The sequence below is a fragment of the Bombyx mandarina genome, chromosome 16, assembly GCF_030267445.1.
Source record: "Bombyx mandarina strain Sakado chromosome 16, ASM3026744v2".
NCBI lineage: Eukaryota > Metazoa > Arthropoda > Insecta > Lepidoptera > Bombycidae > Bombyx > Bombyx mandarina.
The window spans coordinates 14,126,986-14,140,620 of record NC_143222.1 but is presented as its reverse complement, the minus strand read 5'-3'; the positions used below and the strand labels follow the sequence as shown (position 1 = coordinate 14,140,620).

At 44.6% G+C, this 13,635-nt stretch overlaps 1 protein-coding gene and 1 pseudogene across 1 annotated transcript; both read left to right on the top strand.

The window, feature by feature from the left end:
- Positions 1 to 5,926: 5,926 nt before the first annotated feature.
- On the top strand, positions 5,927 to 7,463 carry LOC149501385 (uncharacterized; annotated as a pseudogene).
- An 890-nt stretch (positions 7,464 to 8,353) lies between these two features.
- LOC149501384 (uncharacterized) lies at positions 8,354 to 13,044 on the top strand. The gene is made up of 4 exons (XM_089733953.1): positions 8,354 to 8,362; positions 8,620 to 9,615; positions 12,418 to 12,664; positions 12,932 to 13,044. Exons 1-4 carry the CDS (start codon positions 8,354 to 8,356, stop codon positions 13,042 to 13,044), a joined length of 1,365 nt encoding a protein of 454 aa, XP_089590079.1.
- Positions 13,045 to 13,635: the final 591 nt, after the last annotated feature.

Here is a 13,635-nt window from a genome sequence, read left to right as displayed (position 1 = left end):
GGTCTCATCTAAAGACGAAAATGAAACAGGCGATGGTATTCTCACGGAACTCCGAAAAACAGCTAGTGAAGATGAAGGGTGGGTGAGAGTGGAAAGAGTGAGGAAGATTAAAGACAGGAAAGTTATAATGAGTTATAGAACAGAAGAAGAGAGAACAAAGGCAACACAAAGATTAAAAAAGTCAGAGGGGGAACTCGTCGTTGAAGAGATAAAAAATAAGGATCCCTTATTGATACTCTATAATGTTTTAAAGATGCATTCCGACGAGGACCTCCAAAAAGCCTTAAGAAGTAAAAATAAAGACCTCTTCCGTAACCTCAACAAAGAGGATGACAGGATAGAGGTAAAATATAAAAAGAGTGCCCGTAACCCTCACACCCACCACGTAGTGCTAAAAGTGTCCCCAACCATCTGGAACCGAGCCCTGAGCATGGGGTCGCTGCACATTGATATACAACCAGTTAGAGTGGCGGACCAAACGCCACTGGTGTAGTGTACCCTTTGTCTGGGGTTCGGACATAGCAGAAAATTCTGCAAAGAAGCTTTACCAAGCTGCAGCCATTGCGGCGGACCACACATGAGGGCCGACTGTCCGGACAGACTGACAGGCATAGAGCCTACCTGCTGTAACTGCCGGAAGGCAAATATGACAACCACAGCACACAACGCTTTTAGTAGGGAGTGCCCCGTAATGGCAAAATGGGACAATATAGCACGGCGAGCAGTGGAATACCACTGCTAAAGTTAGACCAAAGAATGGACCCCCATCACCCCCTTACAGAGTATTACAAGCAAACCTCCAAAGGAAAAAATTAGCAACCGCTGAGTTGGCCATTGAAGCCACTACTCGGAAAGCTGCAATAGCCTTAATTCAAGAGCCATACGTGGGCGGGGCAAGGAGTATGAAAGGATTCCGGGGCGTAAGGGTCTTCCAAAGCACTGCACAAGGAGATGGGACTGTCAAAGCTGCGATAGCTGTCTTTGATCACGACTTGGACGTGATACAGTACCCGCAACTCACCACCAATAACATCGTGGTGGTGGGGATCCGGACCAGGGCCTGGGAGATCACGCTGGTGTCCTATTACTTCGAGCCAGACAAGCCCATAAAGTCTTATCTTGAACAGATCAAAAGGGTAGAGAGAAAAACGGGACCCAAAAGGCTTATCTTTGGAGGTGACGCGAATGCCAAGAGCACCTGGTGGGGGAGTAAGGAAGATGATGCACGAGGAGAACAACTGATGGGGACTCTCGGAGAGTTGGGCCTACAGATTCTAAACGAGGGAGATGTCCCGACATTTGATACGATCAGAGGAGGTAAGAGGTACAAAAGCCGCGTGGATGTGACGTTCTGTACCGAAGACATGCTGGACCTGATAGACGGATGGCGAGTCGATGAAGACCTAGTGAGCTCGGACCACAACGGTATGGTATTCAATATTAGACTACAAAAATCAAAAAGCATCAAAATTGAAAGAACTACTAGGATATTTAACACTAAAAAAGCCAATTGGAGCCTATTTCATGAGAAGATGGCCCAATTACTGCTAGATAACAATATGACAACTTCGATAGATACAAAAGACAATAAAACAAAAGCAGAATCTGCAATCGATACATATACAAACATAATAACAAAAACTTGTGAACAATCAATTCCAAAAAAGACAAGCAGAGAAATACTTACCATACCGTGGTGGTCGGAGAAGCTCGCAGAGATGAGGAAGGAGACGAACACGATGAGACGCCGCATCAGGAACGCAGCGCAGGATCGAAGACAACACGTGGTTGATGAGTACCTGAAACAAAAAGAAAAATATGAGTCGGAAGTTAGAGAGGCCCAAGCCGGGAGCTGGAAGGAGTTCTGTGGGAAGCAGGATAGGGAAGGGGTCTGGGAGGGAATATATAGGGTGATGAGTAGAGCTCGGACAAGGGAGGAAGATTGCCCTTTAATAGATGTGGATGGAGCCCCGCTGGACCCTGAAAAGTCAGCAAAGCTCCTGGCAGAGACCTTCTACCCGGAGGACCGAGAGGAGGAGGATAATGATGAGCATGCCGAAATCAGAAGGAGGGCTAAAATAAGCGAAGGTGTGCATGATGAGCATGTACCCTCGTTTACTGTTAACGAACTCAAGCATGCTCTAAAAAGTTTTAACCCAAAGAAGGCACCAGGAGCAGACGGACTCACGTCCGACATATGCACTCATGCAGTAGACCTGGACCAAAAACTCTTTCTCGGCCTAATCAATAAGTGCTTAGAGCATAGATACTTTCCGAAAATCTGGAAAGCGGCAACAGTGGTGATACTGAGGAAGCCGGGAAAGGACTCGTACACTGAACCGAAGTCGCACAGGCCGATTGGTCTTTTGCCTGTACTGGGAAAGCTGTACGAGAAGATGCTGGTGGCCCGACTCAAGTACCATCTATTACCGAAGATGAGTACTCGCCAATTCGGCTTCATGCCCCAAAGGAGCACCGAGGACTCCCTCTATACACTAGTGCAACATGTAAAAGAGAAATTAAAGGAAAAACGCATTATTACCATAGTGTCATTGGATATAGAGGGAGCCTTCGATAGCGCGTGGTGGCCGGCCTTGGAGGTCCGATTGGCTGAGGAAAAGTGTCCGGAGTACTTGAGACGGGTCATCAGCAGCTATCTCAGCGATAGAAGAGTCTCAGTGCGCTACGCAGGCGCTGAATGTGAAAGGGCTACCAGCAGGGGTTGCGTGCAGGGATCCATCGGAGGCCCAATTTTGTGGAACTTGCTCCTCGACCCATTAATTCACCAACTTCAAGCCAGAGGTGAATATATACAAGCATTTGCCGATGATGTGGTCCTGGTGTTCGATGGAGACTCTGCACTGCAAATAGAAAGACAGGCAAACACCTCCCTCGAACATGTTCAAGCGTGGGGCGTCCGAAATAAGCTCAAATTCGCGCCGCACAAAACTTGTGCGATGACAATAACGCGGAGGCTTAAGTACGACACACCACGCTTGAACATGGGCGGAACGGAGATCGCCACCTATAAAGAACTCAAGATCTTGGGGCTCACTATCGACGATAAGCTCACATTCAACACACAGGTTAGGAATGTGTGTAAAAAAGCTATCGGGATGTATAAAATCCTCGCACGCACAGCCAGAGTTAGTTGGGGATTGAGTCCTGAGGTTATCAGGGTGATATATGTGGCGGTAGTAGAGCCTACGGTGCTGTACGCGGCTGCAGTGTGGCACGAATCAGTGTATAAGCTGGGGGTCCAAAAACAGCTAAATGTCATCCAAAGGGGCTTCGCTCAAAAGCTTTGTAAGGCATATCGCACGGTCTCCCTGAACTCGGCACTGTTAATGGCTGGGATACTCCCTTTGGATCTCCGAGTTCGAGAGGCAGCCTCTCTATTTGAGGCCAAGAAGGGAGTATGCCAGTCATGGCTTGGGGACAGAGAGATCGAGCGAATGTCATCAGCGATGGATGCCCCTCATCCCGCAGAGCAACAGAGTCTGGAGTTTGGCAATCTGGTAGACGAGGAACAATACAACAATCTCAACCACCTTGACGTGAGAATTTTCACGGACGGGAGCAAGATTGAGGGCCGAGTCGGGGCCGCTTTATCCATTTGGGATGGTGAGGTCGAGATAAGGTCCCTCAAGCTTGCTCTCGCACCCTACTGTACCGTCTATCAGGCCGAACTCCTGGCTCTGAGCTATGCGGTTAAGGAAGCCCAGCTCCGAAACGGGTCTACTTTTGGAGTCTTTAGCGACAGCAAAGCGGCACTCCTCACAGTCATAAATCACGGTTCCCTCCATCCACTAGCCGTAGACATAAGAAAAATGTTAAAACAATGCGCACTGCAAAATAAGACCGTTGCCTTATACTGGATTAAGGCACACGCGGGATTGGAGGGAAACGAGCGAGCAGATCAACTCGCTAAGGAAGCTGCTCTGCTGTCGAAAAAGAGCCCAAATTACGACCTGTGCCCCGTTTCATACGTCAAGCGAATCATCCGGAGTGGTTCGCTTGACGAATGGAACAGGCGATATCGGGATAGCGACAGAGCATCAGTCACTAAAATGTTTTTTCCGGATGCAGTAGCGGCGTACAGCACTGTAAGAAAGATGAAGATAACTGGGCACATTACCCAGTTCACTACGGGGCACGGAGGGTTCTCCGAATACTTGGCTAGGTTCAAGTGTAAGGGGGACCCCTCGTGTGCCTGTGAACCTGGCATGCCGGAAACGGTTGAACACCTGCTGACCAGTTGTCCCATTTTTGGGAAGCAAAGGTTCGAGCTAGAAAACAAAATAAATATAACTGTAAATAAGGAAAATTTGTGTAAATTGATAGTTGAAAAGAATGTCAAGGAACTGTTTATAGATTATGCTGTAGAAATAGTAAAAGTAGTAAATAAGAAAAACAAAGAATAAAAATATGTTATCACAATATCGTGAGTATATTGTAGAGTAGCATTAATGGAAGAAGTTAAAATAAATAGTAGTTAAGTATAGCGTAAGATATAGTCAGTAAGAAAAATTGTAAGTAAATTATGATGTAGATTAAGAAATTGTAATAAAAGTAAACTGCCCATCCCAAAACATCGTAGACCCCAAGTTAAGTTTAGAATTAAAGTATGAATGAGAAGAACGAAAGTACGAGAGGGATAAATGATAGAACTGGAATGGTAATAGAGGACGGAATGCCTGAGAAGACCCTAGACTAAGCAACAAAAATGAAAGACCTTATGTCCAGCCTTCAAAGCTTTGCACCCTTGCAGAGATAAGTGACAAAATTATAAAAAAAAAAAAAAACCTAACCTAACCTAACCTAACCTAACCTAACCTAACCTAACCTAACCTAACCCAAACCTAACCCGAACCTAACCCAAACCTAACCCAAACCTAACCCAAACCTAACCCAAACCTAACCCAAACCTAACCCAAACCTAACCCAAACCTAACCCAAACCTAACCCAAACCTAACCCAAACCTAACCCAAACCTAACCCAAACCTAACCCAAACCTAACCCAAACCTAACCCAAACCTAACCTAACCTAACCTAAACCAAACCTAAACCTAACCCAAACCTAACCCAAACCTAACCCAAACCTAACCCAAACCTAACCCAAACCTAACCCAAACCTAACCCAAACCTAATCCAAACCTAACCCAAACCTAACCCAAACCTAACCCAAACCTAACCCAAACCTAACCCAAACCTACCCAAACCTAACCCAAACCTAACCCAAACCTAACCCAAACCTAACCCAAACCTAACCCAAACCTAATCTAAACCTAACCCGAATTTCAGTCAATTGTCACAATTTGTGACACATTTAAATCTTGGTGAACATCGGAAGCGGTATACAGTACATAATGATAATATAACAATATAAATAAGTAATACGGTAATATAGTAAAATTAATAATTGCAAACGGAACCCAATACTTTTAGACAATATAAAATTTTATCTTAAGCCGCAAAAAAATTATAAGACTTGCGACCAATGGAACGGCGCGACACGGTGCCGCGGTGGCGTGATACTTGTTCACATGTGAGCGCGCGGTGAGTCACGCGTCGCACCATCTGGTCTTGTTTTTGTCATTGCTTCTGATTTTATCGTGTTTTATTACATTCGTATTTTGACCGAACAAATATTGGACATAACATTTTTTCATTTTTCTTTTTTTTAGGATACAATAATATTAGTTTCTATTGCAGTTGTGAGTACATAATTGTATTCATTAAAATTTTACTATAACTAAAACGACGTTATATTATTGATTTATTCAATTTATCTCAAACTGTACAAGTATATACATATAACTTAAATAAGATTTTATTTCATATTTGACACAGACTCCCCTTTACAGGGTCTGGCCATCATAATATAAAAGGACAACTTTCCCCGACACATACACACCGTACTCATACACACTCACATAATTAAAATGTACCGTACACCCACGACTTCGGGCGCCTCCAAAAAGTCTACCACTCCCAGCCCTACCACAACCGCAGTGGCGCAGGATGCGGCAAGGACGTTCATCAAAAGACCAGACATCAAAAGAAGATCACTCGACAATATGGACATTTTTTAAAAGCAGCAACAGAATTACGCTGCACTGTCGAGTGAACAGTTCCTCCAAGAAATAATGAAGACTTTCGAGGGTATATCCTCGAAAGTCTATGAGTACCCTCAGATGAGGAGAGATATAAAGCAGTTCCTAGAGGTGCAGTCGGACAGGGGTATACGAGCGATTTTCGAGTTCAGTAGGCGCATTCAGAGTCCCGAAGCAGGGGCCCCAAAGATAAGGACACCTACAAATATCTCGTCGTCCGATGGCCAAGATGTCATCCTTAAGAATCTGGGAGAGGTGGAAAAAACACTGACCGAGAGACTAAACGAGATGGAACGAAGTCTAAAAACGGATATAATAAAATTGAACGACGAAAATGACGGCCGAGGCTCCAATATGATCGACAGGATCGACAAGACCAGAGCTGCCATAGACCAAACGACCGAGGAGGTCGAGAGTCGAACGCACGCTCTCTTCAGGGATCTGGTCGGTGGTATTGCCGATGAGGTCGTCGCAGCCAAACATGAACTCACGGAGGTCGCAAAAGGACTGGCATGTGAACTGAACCTAGCTTCAATCCCAGTCTTACGCCAGTGTCGCGGCAGCGAAACCCGTCCACCGTCCTGCACTTCACACGATGGCGGTCACCCTCGAAGGTAGTCAGGAGACTGCTGATGAGGTGCTCGCCAGGGTGAAAAGGGCGGTCGATGCCAGAGGCACTGGCCTCAAAATTAACAAGGTTCGTAAGGCTAAGAACCAGACAATTATACTGGGTACCAGACAATTACACCGAAGTAGAAATGAAGAAAGTTCAGGAAATAATAGAGAGTCGTGGGGACGGACTGATAGTAGCGCCTATGAAAAATAAAAACCCTCTCGTAGTCCTCAAGGATGTGTTCGTGGAAAGCGAAGATGATGACATCATTAAGGCACTCCACGTTCAGAACAAGGACATTTTCGTGGGCCTGCCTGAAGAGGACATGGAAATGGTGATTAAATTCAAAAAACGCACAAGAAATCCTAAGACAGCGCACATCATTCTTCAGGTGAAGCCTAAAGTGTGACAAAGGATGACGGAGGCTGGAGCCCTCTACCTGGACCTGCAAAGGATCAGAGTGGAGGATCAGTCTCCGCTCATCCAGTGCACTAGGTGCTTGGCATTCGGTCACGGTCGGAAATTTTGCTCCGAGAGTGCGGACAGGTGCAGCCACTGTGGAGGTCCACATCTACGTGAGACATGCGCAGATTACATCGCAGGCAACGAACCGCAGTGCTGTAACTGTTCGCGCTCTAAGCTGCGGAAAACCGACCATAATGCCTTCAGCGTCGAATGCCCCGTTCGCCGGAAATGGGATTACCTGGCTCGAGCAACAACGGCCTACGTCTGACTCACCACACACTCACACACTCCACATATAAAAGTGACACACCACAAATAACGATATGGAAATATATAGTGAATATATACAGACATACAAACACCAAACACGTACAGCAACCAAACAAAAAACCACGATTATAAATAAGTAAGCACAAGAAAGGTCAATAAATATATATAAGTTAGTATACATATATTATTACCAAAGTAACGCAGGATTTGAACAAAGACCAAGGAACTACATACATTAATGAGTCAAACAATAGCAATTATTAATAAGATACTATGCAACAGTAAGGAACGCTATACATATACGAAAATACAACTGAAGAGAAATGTATCAAATGATATAGGGAAAACAGAATAAGTATGTAATAAAATATACAGTTGAATAAGAAGCTAAAATGGAAATTTTAAAAATTAGATAATAATATTGAAATTGTCATAGTTATATTATAGAAGTACAGGTTAAAAATGTACAAGTGAAGATAAATAGAAATAAGATAAAAATAAAAATTGTCATAGTTAAGAAGAAGTAAATGTAAAAAATATACAAGGTAAGAAAATAGAAAAAAAATAAAAAAGATGCTATAGTTAAGTTGAAGTAAAGGTTAAAAATGTACAAGTTTAGAAAATAGGAATAAAATAAAAATGAAAATAGTTAAAGTTAAGTTAGACTAAGATTAAAATTGTTAAGCCTACAAAATAGATATAATATAACTATATTAAAATTGTAAAAATTACGAAGTAGAAAAGGTCTAAATAAAAAAATAAAAAAATAGAAATAAGTTCCAAACGATATTCTGTTTATAAATAAAGGAGCAAAACTTTATTTACCCGGAAAACAAAACACAGTAACAGATTAAGCTAGCGGGAGTCCCACCCGGCTAAGAAAGAAAGATGAGGAATGTAAGAAAGACACCGTATGAAGCACGCAAGTGCGAGAGGCATCGAAGAGAGAACTGGAGTGAATGAGTTAACTAGAATAATAAGGGCCCGGTGATAAACATGAACGGGGAAAAGCACAAAAAAAAAAACACCTAACCTAGCCATACGTTGCCACCATAGAGCCAACCGTATTGTACGCTGCCAGCGTCTGGGCGCTGGCCACAGCCAAGCTTATGGTCATTAAGCAGCTGACAACTCTTCAGCGTGGAATTGCGCAGAAATTGTGCAAAGCCTACCGCACGGTCTCCCTGAACTCGGCGCTGGTGCTCGCTGGAATACTCCCTCTTGACCTCCGAGTTCGTGAGGCGGCTTCACTGTACGAAGCCAAGAGGGGTGTTCCGTGGTCGGCCCTTGGGGACGGGGAGGTCGAGCGGATGGCTCCTGCAATCGAAGCCCCGGCCGAACACGAGGATTTTAATATCGTAAGCCTGGCGAATCAAGAGCAAATGGAAGAACACAACGGCTATGACGTGCATATATTCACGGACGGGAGCAAGATTGAGGGCAAAGTCGGAGCCGCACTATCCATATGGAGTCGCGAGGTAGAATCCAAAGCCCTCAAGCTTGCTCTACCAAAATACTGCACGGTTTACCAGGCTGAACTCCTGGCCATATGCAAGGCAACAAAGGAGATCCTCGGGCACAAGGCGTCCACGTTCGGGATATTCAGTGACTCCATGGCGGCCGTTCAAACTATCAAAAACCCCGGTTGCCCCCACCCCCTCGCTGTGGAAGCCAGAGATAATTTGAGATCCATATCTCTCCAGAACAAGCTAGTTACTTTGTTCTGGATTAAGGCTCACGTGGGGTTGGATGGTAACGAGAGAGCTGACCAACTAGCGAAGGAGGCTGCCCTGAAGTCAAAAAAGAGACCGGATTACGATCGATGCCCTGTTTCATTCGTCAAGCGTAGCATTCGTATGGCGACGCTTGACGAATGGAACCGCAGGTACAAAGCGGAAGAAACGGCGTCAACCACAAAACTGTTCCTCCCGGACGCGAAGGCGGCCTACAAAGTGGTGCGAAAATTTGTACCGACACAGTTGACAACACAAATCCTGACGGGGCACGGTGGATTTTCCGAGTACCTTAGTCGTTTTAAATGCACGGAGAGTCCATCGTGCGTCTGCGACCCAGTGCAAGCAGAAACCATACAACACTTGCTTTTGGAATGCCCGATCCATGCAATGGAGAGGCTCGAATTCGAGCAAAGGGTACAACAAAACCTGGCACTGGAGACGATTCAGGAGCTAATTTGGGAGAATTATAGTAAACTATTTATGAGATATTGTCAAAAATTATAGAAAAAGTAATAATTAGAAATAAATTAGCCTAAGCAAGTTATTTTAACATAATATAATGTATGTCGGCGCAAATATGACTATTTACCTACTGATCATCAACTAATTACTCTGTGATAAGAAATTGATGTTAAACAGTTCCTTTTATTGTAATTTCAATACTTTAAAACGTGTTTGAAAAACGTGTAAACCCGCTCACGTGTTTGAAAAACGTGTAAACACGCTCACGTGTTTAAAACGCGTCAGCACGCTCACGGGTACGAAGCCCCATAAATACGGCCGTGCTGTCTAGCACTGATTGATTCGTGTACGAGCCGTTGTACTGTACGGATATCTCTGTAACGTTGTTATGCTTCTCGTGCAATATACGAAGTTCTCGTGAAGTTCTCGTGAAGTTTTGTTTCGGAAACCCAAACATGAGTCATTCGTCAACAAATTAATGACCGTGACGTCGCAAGGCTGACGTCACACTTTTTACAAACATTACGGACGTCCCTACTCCGTCATCAGAAGCGGGATCACACGCCGCCTCCGCTCAGCAACAACCTGGTGACCAGATAACCGTATCGGCGGATAATGACTACCCTCCAGCATCAGCCGATAAGCCTGTACAGTCTGCTTCACAAACCAGCATGGTCGAGCGACGGAATCAACAATCAACTGATCAATGAATACAAAAGATAAGTTTTTATTTTTGATTACTAAAATTTCACCACAAAATTCATCTGAAGACCATGATATCCTTACACAACGAACAACACCTTACACATTCTTATCCCACCTTCAATACATCTACGAGAACCTCCGAGAAATCTACGAGAACCTCCGAGAAATCTACGAAAACCTCCGAGAACCCTACAATAAAATCGCATTAATAGTCTCAAACTTACATAGTTACAAGTAACGCAAGTATAACAGATGCGCTACTCAGAGAAACTTTTTATTCCTGCAGATCAATGGGAATCAAAGAAAACCTACGAGAATCAACGAGGCTGGTGCAGAGCGTGCACCGCCCAAGTGGGATCACATGCCGCCTCCGCTGAGCAACAACCTGGAGACCAGATAACCGTATCGGCGGAAGAAGACTACCCACCAGCATCAGCTGATGAACCTCTACCATCTACTTCACAAAGCAGGATGGTCGAACAACAAAATCAACAATCAGCATAAGGATAAGTTTTTATTTTTGATTAATAAAATTACGCCACCACATGAGTACCACAGTGTACGTCCACTACATAGTACCACAGTGTACGTTCACTACATAAGTACCACAGTGTACGTCACAATATAAAACTACACAAAATAAGTTACTTTCAAAGTAACATAAAAAGATACACAGATACCAATCTCAGAAACAGACATTCCATTGTTTCAGATGGACTCCAAGAATTCTCTGGTGATACACCATACATGGGCGGCTGGTGCAGAGCGCGCACCGCCTGTCAGTATGGCCGTGTCGGCGCAAATATGACTATTTACCTACTGATCATCAACTAATTACTCTGTGATAAGAAATTGATGTTAAACAGTTCCTTTTATTGTAATTTCAATACTTTAAAACGTGTTTGAAAAACGTGTAAACCCGCTCACGTGTTTGAAAAACGTGTAAACACGCTCACGTGTTTAAAACGCGTCAGCACGCTCACGGGTACGAAGCCCCATAAATACGGCCGTGCTGTCTAGCACTGATTGATTCGTGTACGAGCCGTTGTATTGTACGGATATCTCTGTAACGTTGTTATGCTTCTCGTGCAATATACGAAGTTCTCGTGAAGTTTTGTTTCGGAAACCCAAACATGAGTCATTCGTCAACAAATTAATGACCGTGACGTCGCAAGGCTGACGTCACACTTTTTACAAACATTACGGACGTCCCTACTCCGTCATGTATATATTAAGATTAACATAAAAATATAAAGAAAAGTAGATATTATAGTTAAGAAAATGTAAAAATTATTATAAGATAAATAAGTATAAAACAAAGGCAGAAACCAAAGTGACACCCTGTATTGTCGTCTGTGTTTTTTATGTGTCTAATGTAAATATCAACCTGCCCCCGTATCCTTAAGAAAATAGATTATAGTAATTAGCGTAGCTAGTATAACGTAGCTGGGAATCCCACCCGGAAAAAGCAGCGAAAGGTGGTGAATGAGAGAAAGATAGTATGAAGCATGAAAGTGCGAGAAGAATACTTGTGAGAACTGGCATGAAAGAAAACTCGCTAAAATAGGCTCCGATTATGTTGGAGGTAGACAGTATAAAAAAAAAACCTAACCTAACCACATACGAAAAAATGTTGATGTCACGCTTGAAATAGCATCTGATTCCAAGGACAAGCACAAGGCAGTTCGGGTTCATGCCACAAAGGAGCACCGAGGACTCCCTCTATATCATGATGCAACATATTCGGAACAAACTCAGAGAAAAGAAAATAGTAACGTTGGTATCACTAGATATAGAGGGAGCCTTTGATTGCGCCTGGTAGGCTGCCATCAGAGTCCGATTAGCCCAGGAAAACTGTCCATTGAATCTGCGGAAAGTAATGGACTAATCTTACGGATAGAAAAGTCCGAGTCAGATACGCAGGGGAAGAGTACAGCGTGAGTACCAGCAAAGGCTGTGTGCAAGGCTCAATCGGTGGTCCTGTGTTGTGGAACCTCTTGTTGGACCCACTCCTGAAAAGTCTGGTACACCCAAAGAGTGTACTGTCAGGCATTCGCAAACGATGTTGTCCTTGTTTTCGACGGTGGCACGGCTCTAGAAATCGAAAACCGGGCCAATGCGGCTCTCGAACATGTTCAGAAATGGGGTATCAGTAACAAATTGAAGTTCGCACCTCAAAAAACTAAGGCTATGGTCATAACAAGAAGACTAAAATATGATATCCCACGGCTGAACATGGGCGGGACAGCCATTCCCATGTCAGAAGACATTAAAATTCTAGGGGTGACCGTCGACAGCAAGTTGACATTTAACGCGCATATCTCGAATGTTTGCAGAAGAGCGATTGAGGTTTACAAAAACAACTAGCCAGAGCAGCCAAAGCAAGTTGGGGTCTACACCCCGAGGTAATTAAATTAATATATACCGCCACCATAGAGCCCATAGTCCTGTACGCAGCCAGTGTATGGGCACCGGCAGTCACCAAATTGGGCGTAATTGGCTGTGCAGAGGGGAATTGCACAAAAGGTATGTAAAGCGTATCGCACTGTGTCTCTCAATTCAGCTCTGATCCTGGCGGGTATACTCCCCCTAGACCTCCGAATTCGTGAGGCCGCGTCACTATACGAAGCCAAGAAGGGACAACCGCTGCCGGGACTGGCTGACGCAGAGATATAGAGCAAATGACGCCTTTTTCAAAGATGCCACACCCCGTGGAACGTGCGAATCTACAGATAGTCTGCTTGGAGGACCAAGAACAAGTCGACAATAACAGCGACTACAACGAATGCATCTTTACAGACGGGAGCAAAATCGGAGGCAAAGTGGGCGCCGCGCTGTCGATTTGGAAAGGGGACACCGAGACCAAGACCCGCAAACTTGCAAGAAACAGTATGAAGTATGAAAGTGCAAGAGGCATAAAAGAGAGAACTCGAGAGACTGAAAAAGACCCGGTGATATCACGATCGGGGAAAGGCTATTAAAAAAAAAACTTTTTTTTTTTTTTTTTTTTCGGGCCGGAGGCCGAACCTCCTACCAGGTCCCCGCGTCTAAGGGGCGCGCGGGGTATGTGAGACTCAACGATCTGCAGGTGTTGAGAGCAGATCGCGGGCCCAAGGATTTTAGGGCCCACCCACTAAACGACTCCCCTGCACTCTTACACCCGACGTCCGATCTCCGTCCGGGGTCAGAACCCGTTCAGAGTAGGGGGGTTCCCGCGGTCAACACTACAACCAGGCACGCGGCGCCACCCCGAGGACGCCCGACCGA